This window comes from Scardinius erythrophthalmus (genome assembly GCF_964197995.2).
Source record: "Scardinius erythrophthalmus genome assembly, chromosome: 15".
NCBI lineage: Eukaryota > Metazoa > Chordata > Actinopteri > Cypriniformes > Leuciscidae > Scardinius > Scardinius erythrophthalmus.
In genome coordinates this window covers 27,004,211-27,025,007 of record NC_138235.1, presented here as the reverse complement: position 1 = coordinate 27,025,007, position 20,797 = coordinate 27,004,211, and the positions used below count along the sequence as shown (strand labels likewise).

General features: G+C 37.2%; 1 protein-coding gene across 1 annotated transcript in view; it reads left to right on the top strand.

The window, feature by feature from the left end:
- The window catches only part of hspg2 (heparan sulfate proteoglycan 2), a 111,900-nt gene that overhangs the window by 46,279 nt on the left and 44,824 nt on the right, over window positions 1-20,797 (top strand). Inside the window, 27 exon segments of the mRNA XM_081387286.1 lie at window positions 5,622-5,731; window positions 5,968-6,026; window positions 6,293-6,453; window positions 7,327-7,365; window positions 8,186-8,314; window positions 8,633-8,806; window positions 8,905-9,024; window positions 9,191-9,322; window positions 9,839-9,983; window positions 11,080-11,237; window positions 11,498-11,638; window positions 12,159-12,325; window positions 12,600-12,779; window positions 13,680-13,876; window positions 14,202-14,346; window positions 14,459-14,586; window positions 14,682-14,768; window positions 14,876-14,940; window positions 15,215-15,276; window positions 15,872-16,012; window positions 16,140-16,313; window positions 16,417-16,596; window positions 17,120-17,238; window positions 17,401-17,512; window positions 17,777-17,887; window positions 18,692-18,816; window positions 18,940-19,020. Of these exon segments, the coding sequence (XP_081243412.1) occupies window positions 5,622-5,731; window positions 5,968-6,026; window positions 6,293-6,453; window positions 7,327-7,365; window positions 8,186-8,314; window positions 8,633-8,806; window positions 8,905-9,024; window positions 9,191-9,322; window positions 9,839-9,983; window positions 11,080-11,237; window positions 11,498-11,638; window positions 12,159-12,325; window positions 12,600-12,779; window positions 13,680-13,876; window positions 14,202-14,346; window positions 14,459-14,586; window positions 14,682-14,768; window positions 14,876-14,940; window positions 15,215-15,276; window positions 15,872-16,012; window positions 16,140-16,313; window positions 16,417-16,596; window positions 17,120-17,238; window positions 17,401-17,512; window positions 17,777-17,887; window positions 18,692-18,816; window positions 18,940-19,020 (3,442 nt within the window).

Below are 20,797 nucleotides of genomic sequence, written 5' to 3'. Positions count from 1 at the left end.
CAACATTACACACTAACTAAACCACCCCTTTAAGTAAAATATTTACTGAGCAAAATTAAGCCACATCCACAAGTGTCACCTTAATTTGTATAGGCAATGATGCTTAGTTTTGTTTTGTTTTTTAAAGAATTTACTAATTTTAGACTTTTTTTTTTTCACCTAAAAAAATTAGGTAAAAATGTTTGATTTTTATAACTAATTAATTTAATAATAATATTGGTAGTATAGGCTTACCACTTATTGTTTCATGTTAAATCTAGGTTTTGAAGCAAAGCCAGTTGATAACCAAGTTTACTGAACAGAACTTCCTAAATAGCCGTCCTCATGTGCAGCTTTCATCTCTTAGATACTGTCACTCATTGTTATGGCAGCAACATATGCGTTGCCTTGGAAAATCTTGTCCTCCTCCATAGGAAATATTGCTTTATTTCTCTCACTGGACAAATTTGCAGTCACAAATGTCCTTACAATATGAGACTCACAAAGACACAGACAGTATTTGAAAGCCATTGAGGTTCTAACCCATTGCTGGCTAATAATCTGCGACATCTGTAATACATGTAGAAAGTTTCAATTCAGAAGTTATGATGATTGCAATAGTTGAACTACATTAAATGAGATCCTTTTACTGCTAATGGAAACATCCTTGGGTTTCACCACAGCTAAGCTTTTTTTTATTGTGCTTCAGGACTTTCCTGCAGAAGGTCTGGGAGTGTCCATAATGAAAGGAATAATTTATCTTTTGGGAGCTATAAAGTAATTCGCAGCTTTGGTTCCAGTGGCTAAACTAAATAAATAATGTTCATTGTTCAAGTGATCAAAAGAACTTAATGGAAGATACAGTAGCGAGAGAGAGACGGACAAAGAGAAAGAATAAAGTGTGTTCGTGCTTGTTTTATCTTTAAAGGAAGAAAGAGTGCCCGCTTTGTCTCCCTGTGATGGCACACTGAAGGCTTTGTAGTGTGAAATTGTCAGTAGCAGTTCAGTACATAAAAGCACAGTTCTAATAGTGTCGCTTCTTTCAACTCGGCACTTTGATTTTGATGCAGGACGGCTTTGAATTTGTGGATACCTCATTAACACCACTTAGCGTGGGATGGAATGAACAGCGATACATAATCATAGCAATTACCAAAACTATCTCTCAACCGCATTACCGCTCTGTATGTCCACCGTCACTCAGACGGATGGTCTTTTATATTCTCATAGAAAGTTTGCGAGAATGTGATATTTACTTGTGCTTGTTTTGAGATCAATAATATTTCCAGCTTGCCTTGAAATACTTTTGCATTGTTTCCTTGTAGGCCTTCTAGGGTAGTAATTGCAGGAGATGTATCGTCGAAGAATGTAATTAAACTATTAAAAATTGTCATGAGGGGGAGTAAATAATAACTAAATATTCTACAGTGGAAGCCAGAAGTGATTCATCAAATTCTGACGTCAAGACCAATTATCTTTGCCGAGTCTTCAAGTTCGTGAGAGCAAACAGGATGTGTCCGTCCCACTGGTAGCCCAGAATATATCTATTCTACGGGTGCATTTGTAAGAGAAAAGAGTTAAAACTAGGCTGGAAGTTTGGATACTGCGCTGGAGTGGAGGATATCCTGCAAACTACAATGACTTAATGAGATCCCACCATGATAATTGTAGCTGGGATTTAAAGCAGGCTGAGAGAATTCTTGCAGGGATCTGTGTCTTCATAAACAGATGTTGATCATATGCAGCGTCACCTCTGGCTCAGTGGTTCACTGTCAATGCTCTGTCTGCTGTGCCAGAGGAATGTGGCTCTTAAACACGCACAAATCAAAATCTGCCATTCAAAATAGAAAACATGCATCAGTTAAACCGTGTCTTCTCCAGCTGGGCTGCTTCTGCTGGATCTCATACTTATTAAATCTTGGATGTATCATAGCAGTTCATATCCATCTAACCTATCACAACACTGAGAAGGAATATGGTCAAATCTGCTGTTCTTCCTCTGTTTTTGTCTCTATTGTTTCCCCACCGTCCTTGAAATAAAATCTCCTCCACACACGTCCTGCCTCTTTCCTCTTATTCCATTCACGGTCTGCACAATAATTTTCCTTTGACCCTTTGACCCCAATGGCTCTGTTCTTTGTCCATGTTTCGGTCCTCTGGGGACATCTTGAGCGTCTAGCAGCATGAGTACAGTAGGTCGTGTTCTCAACTGAACTCTTCAATTACGCTGCATTTTATTTGATATGGTTGATTCCCTAACAATGCAACCATTTTAACCTTTTGTATATAAAGGTTATATTTAAGATGATTTATATAGATTTTTTAAATATGTTTGTAACACCTTGTTTTGCTCTTGATTCTTTCCAAGTACTTTGAGTTATTTGGGTCAGCGACGTCTATGAGTGCTCACGATAAATGTTTGAAATGAATCTAGCTTGTGTCGAATTCTTATAAATGTCCTCTTTGTGTTCATGCTGGTTTCATGACATTTTCATGATACATTTCAATGAATGACTCATGTGGTGTAAGGCAACAAAAAAAGTAATCACGCGTGTTATTCAAAGTGACATCTTGTCATGATTAATTCATAAATGTCTGTATTAATAATTTTGACAATGTTTATCAATAATAATAATAATGTATAAATATCATTACTAAATATTAAATAGCATTTTGAGGAGTCACACCACAAAGCATTTTAAATCCTTTATAACCCTGTCATAAAAAGGTCAAATTATCTGATATTTTAAGAGAATTATTGATCTCGGAATAAAGTCCTGAGGGTCTTCAAAGGGGCCACAGGATGACTTGGGTATTTAAATCAGTAAATTATTATTCATATGTCAAAATAATCTAACTCTAATATGATTATGATTAGAGTTAATCCCCTTTAATCCCATTCGCTTCAATAAAGATTGAAATATTTAAAATATATATTTATTTTTGTCCCCCTCAATAACTATTTATAGTTCTTGAAACTTCTGGAATCACAAAATGATTTGTGGTTAATTCAATTAATATATAATTAGAATTTCAATTAATTAAACATTTTTTTTTGAAAACATGCAGCCATTATCACAAAAGAAATAAAATACAGAACATTTTTAATATTGTGTCTCAAAGTTTGAGAATCATTTCTCTGACAATTTTCAGCTTTTGAATTGGAATTTTCAGTTTTACGCTCTAATTTATGCATTCACCATTTGCTTGTAGATCTCCGAGCTGTAAACCCAAGCTAAACGGGTTATGCACTTCCATGCTTGAGGGTGTTATATTCTGTTTAGCACCAGAACGACAACAACATGCCCTGCCAGCTGGCTTTGTGGCATTGTGATGGATGGAGGTTTTCCTCTCGCAAATGTACATTTGACATTTGGATGGTTTGTGTCTGGGAATAGACCGGTGAAAAATCAGCGAATCTCTGTCCAAGTGCATTCCACAGAGTCGCAAAATAAGACCAGAAGACTACTTCGAGTGTTCGATTCAGAGTAAAGGGTTCTTGGGAGGAGGAATGAGAGGAGTGAAGAAGGTCGAGTTGAAAGACTCGTGTTTTAAAGGCCAGGCGGGCCGCATTGGCTCAATCGGCTCTTTGTCTTCCTCACAGTCCTCCGTGTGTCCCGCTGAGGACTCGGCCCACAAAGCTGCCAAAGTTATGCTGTTGTATAGCGAGATGAGTTTATGAATTAAGCATTTGGAATGCTTTCATTTCACTGTCCTTTCCCTTGTCCGAATGCAGTTTCAGTGCACTCGCTGGCGTTTCACAGGGGATTTCCTAAATCAAATGGAAAGACTGAATGGGCTTTTGCTCTGTTCCAAAGCGAGAATGTGGTTTTCTAAGTTGCAGCTTTATTAGCGAGAGCAACTGAGACGAGATTACGGGCGCTGGGCAGTCTGTGCTCTCGAAAGAGAGAGGCTGATGCTTTTACAGTGTGCCCACACAAGTGATTCGATTAATCACGGGTCAGTGCCAACACTTTGACGGGACCTTTTGATGTTGCCTTTCCTCTGTCCAAGCTGTAATAGTCCGGCCATGGTGACATTACAGAAAAAACAGATAAAGGCAGTCAGTCAAGACCTTCTGACACTTACTTTTTCATCTCTCTCTGTCCTTTTAATGACCTAAGTTAACTTTTTTTTTTTTTGCGGTAATGAGACTTCTCTTCCGCAGAGATGGAGGATGCCATTAATGAAGCAGGCAGCCATGTGTCAGTGTATTGCACAATTAGAAAAGACTGAGCTCTGGGCCACTTTCTTTTCTAAATCGTGTCAGCACTAAGTGCGAATTTCCAATAAACTGTGTGTGCATGGCAAATACATTCGACCGGACGGTGACAGCTGGTGTCTGGATTCTGTGAAAAGCAAGTTAATTAATGTCTGTGATATAACATCAATTGGAATGAATCTATAAATACAATATGAAGAGTAAAAGGTCAAAAGAGTCTTTTTGGGGTGTGTGTGACGTGTGTATATAAGCTGTGTGTCCATTTGGCAGTCACATTAAACATGACTCTGCTGGAGAGTGGCAGCTAACTGCAAGAAAGAGTGCAAATATTGACTTCCCTTTTTTTTCAACTCAGTTTGACAAACTGAAATCGGGAAAACCCACCCAGACGAGCTGCCGGGAGGGCAGTAAAAAGGCTGGAGCTTTTTTTAAAGGTTAATGTTGAGAATCTGGGCTTAAGCTAATAGCATGTATTTGTTTTTGGTATTGAACGGCAGCTTTTTGAAGAAGAATTGAAGCCGCCGATGCTTAAACATTTCCTGAATAGATTTTATAATGCTGTGCTTCTCAATGATTATTTGAACTTTTTATGACCGAATTTATCTATATTATATAAACAATATTATACATGACATGTGCCTCAAGGCCCTACCCGACTATTGTCTTTAGCAGCACATTTGGTTGTTTACTCGCATGTTTATTCATGGCCTACTCGAACGTCACACAAGCACAATATATCTGTATTATATATTGGTCATCATAGGTTATCAGTTATCGGCTGATATCAGAATAACATTTTTTTAAAATATATGTTTGTGTGTATATGTGTGTGTATATAAATATAATTTCCTCTATTTTTACATTTAGATTGTCTTTGCTGTCATCTAACTCTGTTAGTTTATTTTTAATAACACAAAATGTTAAATACATTCTTTAGTCAATTTTATATTGTATAATGTTGTGATACTGTGTTAACTTGTAGAATTTAACATGATTTAGTTAATTTTTGTGTGTTATACTTAGACAAAATAATGCAAAATTTTAATTTTGGACATTTATGATCGATACATTTAGTTGAATTATCAACTTACTGGACGTAGTTATAATTAGAAACTAACTTGTGTATAATAAAAGTGTAAAGAATACAATTATTATTGATAATTTATAAATAATATTTAATCTATGAAATATTAAAATAATTATCATTTGTAACAGAGAAAGTCATCATTATTGAAGTACATTGACAATAATATTGATTTGTGCATAGTTTGTATATTTGAGTTTCTCAAGTGAAATGTCATCAGATACGTTTATAGAGCCAAATTACATTTGCATATGGCTCTATATGGATGTAATTCACTATAATAATAATTGTCTGTCACTGTTATTGTGAGTCTGACCACTGCATTCTCGTTTCTAGTTTACTATCGGGCACTGGTGAACTTCACAAACTCATTCCAGTATGGGCCTGAACTTGATGACATCTACTCTCCTGCTTTCCAAGAGATATCATCTGCTGTCGTTGATACGGTACGTGTAACTACTCAAGGACTGTGACTTTAAGAAATACTACCAAAGGAGTGTAGACAATAATAATTAAGGGTGTGCTCCACATGGGTATTGGGTCATATTATTGATCACATGCCTTTCCTCTGATTCTTGTCTGTACTGTGTCAATGTTTAAATCAGTGTTTACCTGATTTAGAAAAGTGCTTTGTATGGCAAGGCCAGCATGTGGTGATTAATGGCGTTTATTTCCACCACAGCTCGAGTCTGACTACAGCAGGATACCAGGACAGCAGACTGTCAATGTGGTTCTCATCAAGTAAACACAATTTCCAGTTTCAAACACTCTTTTGCATATTCTCATGTAGAAGGATAGTCAGTTTACTTAGGACATTCATGTAATCTTTTTATGACCACCCTGCTGAAAAACATCTTAAACAAGCTGGTCAAGCAGGTGCCCGAACCCTCTGTAAAAACATCAAACAGGCCAGCCTGACCAGGCTGAGATACCAGCTCACTATCTTATGTTGGTTTATGTGGTTGGTTTGTTGTTTTGATTAAGTGTGCTCTGCGTACATTTCGCAGGAAAATCGGCAAAGATGTGTTTGTGGAGCTGGACGTCGGCTCAGATAACAACTCTAATGAAATGCAGATCAGAGGTGTCCTGTTCTCTGTGGTTAAAGAGGGCACCATTGCGTCCTACGATACCTCAGTATTTGGCTTCCAGTTCAGACGGCTTGGTGAAGGTTTGTTCAATACTTTTCTAATAATGATTCGATTATAATTCCTTACTAAATGGTGCGATAAATCATGATAACTGAAAGTTGGTTACTATTTAGTTGGATTTGATCGTTTTGGTATGATTCATGTAAAGTAAAATCAAAATAGGCTGCAGACTCAAATTTAGCTTGAGGGGCAATCTTCCATATTAGAATATTGACAAAAATATTTATAAACAAACAATATAACAAACAACAAAATTACATTGATATTATTATTAATTTTACATTTTTTGGTAACAATAATAATGATATTGACCAATATATTTGAGATGTTTATTTTATATTTTGGATAACAATAATTATAATTATTTATATATATATATATATATATATATATATCTCATTAATTACAATGATAATAACAATTTTGCATGTTTATATTATATTTTGCATAACAACAATTAATAATAAAAATAATAATAATATAACTTGTATTAATAATTAGGATTATGATCAAATAAATGATAATTCATGCATTGAAATACCAATTGTCCGAGATATTTTGCAAGCTTATAAATGTGGAATAAAACTAACACAATTCATTAGTATTACTACTTCTAATAATAATAACAATAATTATGATATTGACAGATCTTTTGCATGCTTATAAATCGTAGAATAAGAAATTACATTATCATCAACTACAACAACTACATAATAATAATCAATTTGATAATTAATGCATTGTGCACTTTTCAATTGTCAGATCCAATAGTGCATTTTAACACCCCTGTCTTTTACACTTTACAGTCTAACGATCCATTCTTGCAGTTCTGTTTGGAACTAGTCATCATTCAACAGAATGTAGTATAGATAATATTTGTGTCTGGTTCATAGCTGATACTCTCCCTCCTGTGGAGCCCATCGATGTGCCAGGTTTGTCCTCAACCAGGTCTGCTGCATGGAGACTGTAGCGCATTAGAACACAGTCCAGTCTTGTTCTCTTATGCAAACTGCAAGGAGTTCTCAGATCATGTAGTGGCTGGATAAAGAATGAAACCTTTATGCATGTGTGCACTCTGATGAAGACCAAAAGAAGAACAAAAGGCTTTGCATGGCTTGTCATTGATTGAAGTGATGCTGATGTCAGGAATGCACCTACCTTGGAGTATCATTTTCAGGCAATGCAACCTGTTTGTGTTTGCAGTGTATAGTTTTGTTCATTTTTGATGGAATTGAGTTTTTTTCAGTCCAAGCTTTCCATAATTTGTACTTTCAAATTAAGGTACCGGATAAGATAATTCAAGACTGAATAGAAAAGCCAGAATGAACATTGTACAGATGTACTTTGGCTTTGTTCACACTGCATATGAATCTGATTTGGTTTTCAAATCCGATCTTCAGGACTTGATCAGACAATAGTCTATAGACTTCCTCATACCATAAGTGAAATGTGTCCTAAATAATGAAAAAACAAACAAAACATGAAATCTGACCTGCCCTTTTAGACTGAGATGCATTACCGAAACAATTAGTTCTATTCAGACAAAAAAAACATCCAAAAGTCTGATTTCGATGCCTGTGTTAACAAAGCCCTTTTGTATCCTCTTGAAATAGCAAGTCCAGCATGACGAGGCTTTTATAGGCTGGCATTGAAACATCTTTCAACAAAGCATCTTGTACAGTTTTTCTTGAATCACTGCATTTCATTACATACATGTCACTGCATTGTATATGTCTGTCTCTACCACCTCAGTGAGGCCCAGTCCCAGGGAATGCATGTCTGGTGAGTTCAGATGTCAGGATGGGCTGGAGTGTATCCCTCTGGAGTTTGTGTGTGACAAACGGCCTGACTGCAATGACTTGAGTGATGAAATGAACTGTGGTGAGTGAGATTACTTGATGAACCCTCTTCATTTGCCTTAGAAATGAGTGGCATTGCTTTGTTAATTTCGAACCGACTAATATCTTTTCTAATCGAAATCTATTTGGATGAAATTTTATTTTTTTATGCTCTGTCAATTCAACTTTAATTTAGTTGTTAATTTAATTTAGTTTTTGTAATGTATATTCAATGCTTTAGACATCTGAAACCATAAGGGCTCAGAATTTTCTTAATTTAAGGGCTTTTCTGTAAGCTATTAGCATGTATTAATGTTGAGTTTGTAATTGATTGCCCTAATTATATAATTTATTTTCAAAGCTGTTGTTCCTGTACGTCCTACTGTACCTACACCTGCCAAAACCAGACCCCCTCCTGGCCCGGGACCTTGTCGTGCAGACCAGGCCTCCTGCCACAACGGACAGTGTATCTCACTGGATTATGTATGTGATGGCGAAACGGACTGCGCTGACGGCAGCGACGAGTTCAAGTGTGGTAGGACAAACCTTTCATTTACCACAGATATGAAACTGCTTATATATAACCAGTCTATTCTCTGCATTTATTATATCATTTTATTTGTCATTTCACAGGAACTCCATCTCCTTGTGAACCCAATGAGTTTAAGTGTCAGAACGGCCGCTGTGCCCTGAAACTGTGGCGTTGTGATGGGGATAATGACTGTCAAGACAACTCAGATGAGATGAACTGCCGTAAGTCAGACCTGAGCTTCTATCCACAGACGGGGGAAGTGGTCTGGAAACCTGTTTGAAAACTAGTGTTATTTTTGCAGTTCTGTTTGTTGCCACTAGAGGCACAGAAATTACACACTTTATGACTCTTTAATAATTAATCTTTTTTTTTTTCTTGTTTCTTCAGCCACTAAAAGTCCAGGGGACACATGTGCCCCGGAGCAGTTTGTGTGTTTGTCTGACCGCGCATGCATTCCTGCCAGTTACCAGTGCGACGAGGAGCCGGACTGTGCCGACCGCTCTGACGAATATGGTTGTGGTAAGGCATTGCAGTCCAATTAATCTTTAACAAGTAAACATTGGTTGTCATAATATATCGCTCTTCTGTCTCAACTTTTCTTTCACTGTCATCTTCACTTTGACTTACTAACACTATTGCTTCCTTTAAATCCATTTAAAATTTAGTATTTATGCTCTGCAAGCCATTCATTTTTAGCGGCTAGTTTTGCCACACTCATACAGCTTTTCAATAACACATAGATCTCATCTCCCATATATCTTGCGCCAATAGCTTATTTAACAGGCGGATTTGGTATTGTTTCTGCCAGCAGTGCCTCCGGCTCTGGTTGGCTAATCTCACTGAATGAATCTGCCAAATAAAACTTGTTCTGTCACAGGCTGCCAATTTAGAATCAAAGACGTGCTGCGGGCATCTGTGGTTTCTTGTGTCCATATGTTTATTTGACTATTTTGCCATTCATATAATACAATTATGTGTGGATTGAAGTTGATTGTACTGTTAAATGATTATATGTTCGCTCTTTTTGGATTTAAGCACCTCCCACTGTGACCAACCCCCCGGAAGAGTCCATCACGGCAGCGCGGGGGGACACTGTGACCTTTACTTGTTCTGCCATTGGTGTGCCCATTCCCATCATCACATGGCGTCTTAATTGGGGACACATACCAGCCAACAGCAGGTAGGTTTGGATGTAATACGAATCGTGGATCTCTGAAATGTTCAAGATGGCCACAATCTATGTTAAAGTCATACAGTCCTGATTCTCTGAATAAATGAAATTGAAGAATATTTGTGGTTTCATCCATCTCTACTAAATTCCCAAAGCACTCTTTGCTTAACTCTTTAAATAGGCAAGTTAATTACTTCAGGACTTGTCTAAATGAAAACAGAAGGCCACACTCCGTGTTTCAGTTGTGCGATTGAGTCATGTATGCAATAAGAAACAGACTGTTGGCTTTTTGACAAAATATACTTGTGTTGTCGGAGCCAACAGCCTCATGGGCAGTGACCAGAGTTCGAGTTTCGGCTCGTGGATCTTTCCCGATCCCATCCCCTCTCTCCCAGTTTGCTTCCTGTCATTCCTCTGTATCTCAATAAATCCCAAAAATTGTTTTATTTAAAAAAAAAAAAAGCTTGTGAGCTGTCTATATTCAAAATATTCTTTTGATGCTGCTACTTTAAATTATTATTTGTCTTAAAAATGATTAGACATTATTAATATGTACAAAGAGAGCCGTATTTAATTTACTCCTCAGCATGTGCTCTCCTTTTGTATGATCGTTTCGAGGCTAGTAGGTTTATTCAATCAGACTTTTATTTTTTCATTTTTCTAAACGGACTAACAAGTCTACAGATAGCAGACCCATTTGCCACAGTTTTGCAAGAGTATTACCTTAATTAACAAAATCCCAACTAATTACATAAAAAAAAATTGTAACATTTGAATAATACATAAAAAAACACTAATGAGTTTTACATAAAAAAAATTATATATAAAACTTTATTAAAATCCTTTAAAATAAGTTATAATCGGAGTAGGAGTCATGAGCATGAATATGCAAGAATTTAAACCTGGACGGCTAATAGAATGTGCTCATTTAGTGATTAGTGATTAAATATTAAGCATATTATTGACATTAAATTTGGAATACATAAGGAACCATTTACATTGGACACATTCTTTCATTCAAAAACAGTTGGACAGAGCAAAGTGGAATGGAACTGAATGCAGGGGTCTTGAGACAGCCCTAATTGAAACATTATTCTATTGACAGGATCACAATGACCAATGAGAATGGGCGAGGAACGCTTACCATCCGTGATGTGAAGGAAGGTGACCAGGGGGCGTACACCTGTGAGGCCATCAATGCTAAAGGCCTAGTGTTTGCCATTCCTGATGGGGTCCTCAGCCTCTCTCAGAGACCAAACCCAGGTAATGCACCAGGCCCATATGGTGCATTGTAAACATCTTTGAATAACTGTGTATTATGTTTGCTCTCGTCTAATTCTTTCTTTTCTGATGAGACATGTCATTTCATCCTTTCATTTGTGAGACACAGGTTATCCTGCTGTTATTTGGCTGCATGTTGCATGACTGTGAGGCTTCTCAATCCTGACGGTGGTGGTCTTCCATCCTTTGTCTTCCATGTTGTACTTGTCCAGTTGTGTCATCCTCTCTGTACGTGTTAGCAGGTAATTGCCGCGATGGACACTTTAGCGTGGGCAGTCACTGCATGCCATGCTTCTGTTTTGGAATCACAAAGAACTGTCAGAGCACCGGTCGCTACCGTAACCAAATCGGACTGCGCTTCACAGAGGAGGAGGACTTCAAAGGTAGTCAGATGATTAAAATCTAGCTTTTTTGCGTTTGTTTGTGGTTTTACAATTGGAGAATGTAATTGAAGTGGATGCGTAAATTTTTTTTGGGGGGGGGGGGATTTTATGTGTAACACACATGCTCATTTTTATTCACCCTGTAAAGCCTGACATATGAAATAATAGTCTGGATTTTTTTTTTTTTTTTTTAATGGAACTGTTTATAGATCCGTCTTAAAACAGATTATTTTTTTTTGTGTACATCAGGCTTTTTGGCCCATATTATAATATAGGAGAATATAAAGTTTACACTCGAGGAGGAAAAAATACATAATTTTTATTCAGAGGCCCAAACTGAACAAAAATATGTAATTTGGCGCAGGCTTTTTATATATACATTTATATATATTTTATATGCTTAGGGGCTTAGAAATTTATATAGCAAATATGCAGCTGTCTTTATAGGGTTAAAGTAACAAATAGTATAGTGGGATTAAAATATGGTTCACTGCCTTTCTATCTCTCTTTTCATCCACAGGAGTCAATGTGTCATTTCCTAGTCGTCCTGGCACTACACCACCTCTCTCCTCCACTCAGATGTTGATCTATCCAGATAGTGAGGAGTTCCAGCTAGTGGATCTGTCTCGCCGTTTCCTCGATCAAGACTCCTATTGGTCTCTTCCTCGCCAGTTCCTTGGCAACAAGGTTTATCTCTCCTCCACAATACTCTCCTGAGCAAATCTAGAAAAGACGCCAATAAAACATAATCATCAGTCGATATCTCTGATTTTTCCATTCCCATTCCTTTAATATTCTCCATATAATTTGCTGTCTGTCCTTTCACTTTCGCTATAAATATTTAGATTTCAAATACCTAAGCTACTTGTAGTCTCTTAAATTGTCTTGGGTGTAAAAGATGTGTAAAATGTGCAAAGAAACTCCTCAGCATCTTTGTATTTTGGACACTGTGCCTTTACAGGTTGACTCGTATGGAGGTTATCTGAAGTTTAAGGTGAGTTATTCACTGCAGCGAGGTGGATCAGAACCAAAGGAGAAACCTGATGTTGTGCTGAGTGGCAACGGGCAGAAATTGATTTACCGTCGAGGCAACCCCACTTTTCCTGACACAATCAACAACAGAGAGGTCAAGTTTACAGAGGTGAGCCGCATATGTGAAATGCTTAAATGTGTATAAAATACATTTTTATTAAATATATACACGCTCCCGTTCAGAGTTTTTTTTTTTTTAAAGACATCTCTTATGTTAACCAAGACTTTATTTATTTGATCAAAAATACAGTAAAAACAGTCAAATTTTATTACAATTTTAATTATCTTTTTTATATTTTAATACATTTTAAAACTGTAATTTATTCCTATGATGGCAAAGCTGAATTTTCAGCATCTTTACTCCAGTCTTCAGTGCATGATACTTCAGAAATCAGCCTAATATGCTGAGTTGGTGCTCTAGAAACATTTCTTCTTATTATCAATATGGAAAACAGTGGTGCTGCCTAATATTTGTGTGGAATCCATGAAGCACTTTTTCACGATTCTTTGGTGAATAGAAGCATTTATGAAATATACTTTTTTTGTAATATTATACATGTTTTTAATCTCACTTTTGTTCAAATTAATGTCTTGCTAAAAAAAGATCAAAATAAATATCTTATTGAACTTTTGAACGGTGTATATAATTTTTATTATATTTTTTGTTATTTTTAAATGTTTTTGAATTATTTTCAGTGAAATTTTTTGCTTTACTATTTTCTCCCTCTCTCTTAAAAAGGGACATATTTTAAGGAATGTGCTCAAATAAGGTTATTTCCCAAAAATATAATGAATTCCCAGTATTTTTAGCTCTACACTAATACAATACTTGTGTAAGACTGACATATAAAATTATATTAATACCATATAACAAAAAAAAGTTATTACATAAACAAGTGATTTCTCAAATATTATTTCTCAAAAATAATATGTTATTTTTAAAATGTTTTTGCAGTTGTATTGCTTGTTTGTGTTAGGTAGTTCACCTCTCTGTATCTGTGTGTCTCAGGAAAACTGGCAGCACTCCTCAGGACGAGCAGTAACTCGTGATGACCTCATGATGACCTTGGCCAATCTGGAGAGCATCCACATTCGCACCATTTATGACAACCGCATGGCCAGTGTCGGGCTGAGTGACATCAGCATGGATACCACCACCAAGGAGTTCAGCTTGCAGGGGAACCCAAGAGACGTTGAGGAGTGCAGGTTAGTGTGCCTTTAAATCAACAGATAGGATTACAGGCCTGTCAGAAAATATAAAGCTCCTCTCGAATCACCTCTTGCAGTCCTACGTTCCCATGAGTAAAACTGATTATGCCTCATGTTTTTGGTTAAAACCTCTAAATATTTTCTTTCTGTTTGTAATTTGGTATATTCGTGACAATGAAGGACTGGCTCGATTGGACAAGTGACAATTCCGTCACTTGTCCCGAGCATCTTTCATGCTGGCCCCGGGCCAACGGGCAATCCTTATTGTTGAGCCCAGTCTGTGTGAAAGTGTTAATCTTTGCAAATTGTTGATCCCACATAGATGTCCTGCCGGGTATTCAGGCCTATCTTGTGAGACATGCTCCCCTGGATTCGAGCGGGTCCTTGGACCCTACCTGGGCATCTGTGCTGGCTGCAACTGCAATGGGCATGCCAGTGCCTGTGACCCTATTAGTGGACACTGCCTGGTAAGGATAGGTGTTTTTGTGTTCATAAATATTGATAAATATTGAAATAACAAATGCATGAATTAGTAGATTACTGTACGCCACACACTAAAGTGGAAATGTCATGTGATAGAGTTGTCAGCATAACACAGAAGGACCTCAGTGTGACAAATGCAAGCCAGGCTACTTTGGTGACCCAAGTCGAGGACGATATGATGACTGCAAACCCTGTCCTTGTCCATACACAGAGACGTCTCGACGGTAAAGATATCAAACTTGTGTATATATAAATATAATAATAATAATTATCATTATTATTATTTTTATGACAAAACAACTTGTTGGTGTGTTCAAAGGTTTTCTGATACTTGCTTCCTGGACCATGACAAACAGGCAACATGTGACGCCTGCAGACCCGGTTACACAGGGCGACGTTGTGAGAAGTAAGGGAGCAGTACTTTTCTATATATATGTTGTCCTCATACTACGTTTTGTGGTGCTGGGTGCATGTATAATATTTTATCATCTGTGTTTTGTTTTTTCTCCACAGATGTGCTCCAGGATATGTTGGTCAACCTCTGCAGCCCAACGGCAAATGTGTCCCTGCTGCTAGCCGTAAGCATTTTCCCTTAATTTTTGTTTACAATTGTGGCAGTAAAATTAATTATTTATGAGTTTAATATTAGTGGTAAGATTTAATTGCTTGCCTTAAGCTATTTATTTTCTTAAATTGAATTTGTGCCTCATTTTACCCTGAAGGTCAAGCAAACTTTAGATAATGATTAACACTCTGTGCACTGAATGCTGGAACGCCAGCTGTTTGTGACCAGGATGTTCAAAGCATTCCAGGTGTAATTGTCAACCATATGGTGTTCTTATCCCTGTTCAGCCATTTCCAAGTGCGATAACAGAGGAACTATCAATCCCATCAGCAAACCATGCTATTGCAAGGTATTGGTAATAAATTGCATTACAGTTTTCCTCTTTTTATTCACCATAGTTCAGAAGTTTGAAAAGTCTCTTATGCTCACCAAGGCTGCATTTATTTGATCAAAAATACAGTAAGCATATCATATTGTGAAATAATATTATTACAATTTACAACAACTGTTTTGCTATTTTAATATATTTAAAAATGTAATTTACTCCTGTGATGGTAAAGCTGAATTTTCAGCATCATTACTCCAGATCCTTGATACTCCAACTATCACATGATCCTTCACAAATCATTCTAATATGCTGATTTGGTGTTTAAGAAACATTTCTTATTATTATCAATGTTAAAAACAGCTCCTTAATGTTTGTGTGGAAACCTTGATATTTTTTTTTATCAGAATGCTTTGATGAATAGAAAGTTCAAAAGAACAGCATTTTTTTTAAATGGAAGTCTTAAATAAAAATTATAAATGTCATTACTGTCACTTTTGATACATTTAATGCTGCTTTGCTGAGCCCCAAACTTTTGAATGATAGTTTATAACCATGTGATTTTTGTAGAATAGAAATGTCAGAATGTTCAAACACTGCTTGATCTTCTGTACTGCAGGCTAATGTGGTTGGTGCTCTTTGCGACGAGTGTAAGATTGGCACTTTTCATTTGGGGGCTGATAATCCTGAAGGTTGCATGCAGTGTTTTTGTATGGGAGTGACTAAACAGTGTGCCAGTTCAACCTGGACCAGAGATCAGGTAACCACATCCTCTAATCTTGTCATAGTTAAATATTCATAAGTGATTTAAACTGGCTGTTTTAAAGGTGTTTTAAAGAACTGTAATATTTATATATTTATATTTATATTTATTGGTTAATCTGAAGGTGCGAGGTGGTGTCAACGGCCAGCTCTTCACCCTTTCCAATGCAGCCAACACTAGGACCATCTCTGAGGGTATCACCCAGAGAGCCAGTGCAGAGGTGGTCTACCGATCCTTCACCAGTATCCCTAAAGATATCTATTACTGGGTCCTGCCTCAGAATTTCAGAGGGGACAAGGTGAGAACATCGCATGCGATATGATGCCATGTTTAGACTTTGACCTTTGTCAAGTAAAATAGCACGTCATTGTTCAAAACATGTTTTTCTTTCCTGTGCAAAGGTCACAGCATATGGTGGAGAGCTGCAGTATAGGCTGCGTTATGAGCCGCAGGCTCGCTCGCTAGTGATTGATCGAAAACCAGATGTGGTTCTCCAAGGCAACGGCATCTTCCTGGAGCATTATTCTCAGACCAAACCACTCCCTAGAGTACCAACCACCATCACTGTGCCATTTAGAGAGGTGTGTTATATATGTGTGTACATTTATATGATTTTTTACTTCTCTTTATTGGGTGTTTGCTAAAGAGCATATTTTTTATATTAATGACTTTATAAATACAAATTACATATTTTGCATTTATCTATCTATCTATCTCTCTCTCTCTCTCTCTCTCTCTCTCTCTCTCTCTCTCTCTCTCTCTCTCTCTCTCTCTCTCTCTCTCTCTCTCTCTCTCTCTCTCTCTCTCTCTCTGTCTGTCTCTCTCTCTCTCTGTCTCTCTCTCTCTCTCTATCTATCTATCTATCTCTATATCTATCTATCCATCTATCTATCTATCTATCTATCTATCTATCTATCTATCTATCTATCTATCTATCTATCTATCTATCTATCTATCTATCTATCTATCTATCTATCTATCTATCTATCTATCTATCTATCTATCTATCTATCTATCTCTATCTATATCTATCTATATATCTATCCATCTATCTATATATATATATAGTCCAGTATGAATTCTCATTGCCTGTAATTCTCACAGTCTGCATGGACACGGGCGGATGGACAGCCTTGTACAAGAGAGCACTTGCTGATGGCTCTGGCAGAAATCAGCGTCTTTATGATCAGAGCCACTTATGCAGACAATATGGCTGAGAGCAGGTCATTTTGCTTTTTTTATTTGCTCATTTCTTATACATTGACTTTTGATGTCCTTTTTTATATACTGGATGGCATCACATTATCTTATTAGGCTCCTATCTGTCGCTTAACTGATTTTGTGAACAGGATATAGTGTTTTATCTCTATTTGTCCTCTCTTTAGTATCTCCAATATCCAAATGGACATTGCAGTGCCCCACTCAACAGGAAACGAGAGGGCTTTGGAGGTGGAGGAGTGCGCCTGCCCTCAAGGATACGCAGGACCTTCTTGCCAGGTATATTATGACTTTAAATAGTAACATTCAGTCTTTGTGAACTTGTGCCTGCCTAAGTTAATGCAAAAACCTCCCCCCTGGCAGAGGTTCTGAACTATTACCTGTCAAGGTAATAACAGCCCTTTATTATTTCTCTTGATCTCTGAAGGGAAGCTCTTAGCAACTTATGGAACATTTTAGCTCTAAAGCTCTGTGCCATAGATTCATAGCTTCAGCATAGACACCTATGAACCCATTCACCTCTGACTCACCCATTGTTTGCAGGACTGTGATACGGGCTACACCCGCACACCTGGACTTTATCTTGGCACCTGTGAGAAGTGTGACTGCAATGGGCATGCCAGCGGCTGTGACTCAGAGACTGGAGATTGCCTGGTGAGTTAACCTTTCCCTTTCAGCAATGATGCTCTTGGATGAATTATGAAGATTTGTGTAAAAAAATAAATAAAATAAAAATCAGTTGCCTTAGCTGACTAATCAGTTGTAACTGGAAGCCTTATAAACTAGGTTGGATTTGGGTTCACTTGACCACAGTTGCACTCAGGTCAATGGATGACAGGTCAACTAGTCAACCAAATGTGAAACATGTTATCAAAGAAAGGATATATGTTATATAAAAGAAACATAAACTCCATAAACTAATAAAACTCAATGACTAGTTAACTATCATAAATAAAATCAAAACCAAAAAATGTATTCAAAAACAAATCTACAGAAACCAGTCAACCTAACTAATAGTCTATTTGGTTATTGGATGAATGGTTGACTAGTTGACCACTGTGGAAAAATAAAATAAAATCAAAGCTAAAATTATATTTTCAAAAATAACTCGAAAATCTTGTCATTCTCAGTAATTAATTAGTTGTCGGATGACTGTTCGACTATCACGGATAAAATTGAAACATCGAAATTGTTTTAAAAAAACCTCCATAAACTAGTCAATCTCAATAATTTATTAGTCGGTCATTGGATGAGTGATCTGCTAGTCGACTATAATGAATAAAATCAAAACCCAAAAATGTACATAAAAAAAATCATAAATTAGTCTTCCTTATTAATTGACAAAAAAAATCTAAATTACAGAAATATATATAAAAAAAATACATAATCTAGTCATCCTAACTAGTCGACCCATGCTTAGTCTGGAGTGTTTCATCACCCTTTTCCTTTTTGTTTTAGAATTGCCTGCATAACACAATTGGGCGCCGTTGTGAAAATTGCCTACCTGGATTCTATGGAAATCCAAAGACTCGTGATCCACAGGCATGTAGACCCTGTCCTTGTCTAGGACACTCCAGTAACCAGTGAGTTTGCCTTTTTCTATTAACTGTATCAAAGATATTTTATTCATATAAAGTGGTTACCCTTCAGACATAACCCATGATTCATAATTATTAATTTAATCTAATACTCTTCTTCTACCGAAGGCCTTCATCTTGTTTCTTGGACTCAGATGCACAGCCCATATGTGAATGTCCTGCTGGTTATACTGGAAGACGGTGTGAAAGGTAAGTTTCTTTGGTCTAATGAGAGGGTACACCTCCCATTAAGTATGCTAGTAATGCTGGGCTGGCCAAACTGGTGATGGAGGTGATCGGTATCCCTTTATCTATTGCCAGAAAGCATGTGTTTGTTGCTTTCCATTATCTCTTCAACCATTTGTGATTGAATGGCATTTGTCTGTTGGTATGGGAGAAGCAAGCCTTGAATCAGTGCCACCCATACCAATGTGTCATAGTCTGAAGTGACTTTTTTTTTTGGAGGAGCTTATAAGTTGATAAGCTGTGGTGCTTGAAAAATCCATGTACGTTTGTCTGAAGTCTGCAGTGTTTTCAAGTTATAAAAATGTCACTTCTTTACTGTGAGAGTAAGGTGTTGAAGCAATTAGTAGCATATATCACTTTAAAAAGGAGATGCATCCTTTTTTTTGCTTCAGTGCTTCTTTGTAAAGCTCTTGCTACATTTTGAGCAACTTTTTCTTATTTCAAACTCTTCTTCTAGATATTAGTGGGTCTCTAGGGTGGTTTATGCTTCCCATACTGAAGCATAAACAAGTTGATGATATGAATTGTGGATTCCTGTCACCTGTTCAGAGTGCAAAAGCTTTTGGGTGTATGGGATCAAAAATAAATGGCTTCTATTTTTCAAAAAATTTGGTACCAACGTGCCCTGTCTCATCATGGCTCTCAGCATTTCCAACTGCGGAGACTTCTACCTTGAAGGTTCGAAAGATTTCTTCCCCACTGCATGTGATGATGCTTTCTACCTCAACCCTGGGAAAAAGCAAGTTCTGGATACAACTGACCATAATGCTGACAAAAAACTTGATAGTAGAGAAGATGATGACTTTTCAGGGCTTGAAAGTACAAGATTTTTGCTGTCAACAACCATACGTAGTTTAAGTCACCATAGGACTTATGGGGCCCCGCGTTACATGGCAAGTCCTGAGGCTCGACAGAAGAGTTTCCAGCTGCTGTTGAGGATGCACACAAATCGTTTCAACCAGCGCCTGAGTATGCTTGAAAGCAACACTCTGGACATGAAAGACAGCCTCGAGAACATGAGGAAGCAACAGAGTCACTTTAGCTCTCAACTGGAGACAATAGCCAGAGTTTTGTCTCCAACTGACAGGAAAGACAGAATCAATGAGCTGTCCAACAAATACACAGACGTTGAAAAAAGACTAAGTCAACTAGAACACAAAATTGAGATACTGATTGATGGCTTCACTGCTCTAGCTCAAGAGCTTGACAAAGTGAAACGAGCACGCCACATGGCACGCCCACCACAGGATCGTAGAGAAACTGCTGTGGTTGCTACCACCCGGATTCCAGCCTTGACTACAGCTTGGATAACTAATATGTCTACTAGCAGATTTCAGAGGAGAACAGTAATTCCCAAAACCATACCAACTCCTCGTACCATTTCCACAACTACATTTGTACAAGATAGACTTTCCCAGATCAATGAAAGTTCATCTAAGCAAGCAAAGTTCTTAACTAAAAGGATCCAACCAATATCAACAAGAAAAGACATTGAAACCAGTTTCTCATCAAGGGCAGACAACAAAAATTATAGCAAATCTTCTAGAAGAGCAACAGTTCCCAAAGGTATAGCCAACCGTTCCCTTACGACGTCGAGGAATGAAAGGCTTTCAACCTTAGTTACCTCCAAAGAAAGGCAACAGAGAAGAAAGGCACTAAATAAAGGTTCTCTTATCTCACGGGAAAGGAGCAACAGACAAAATGGAACTTCTCAAATACACCACAAAAGTGGTTCAAAAGT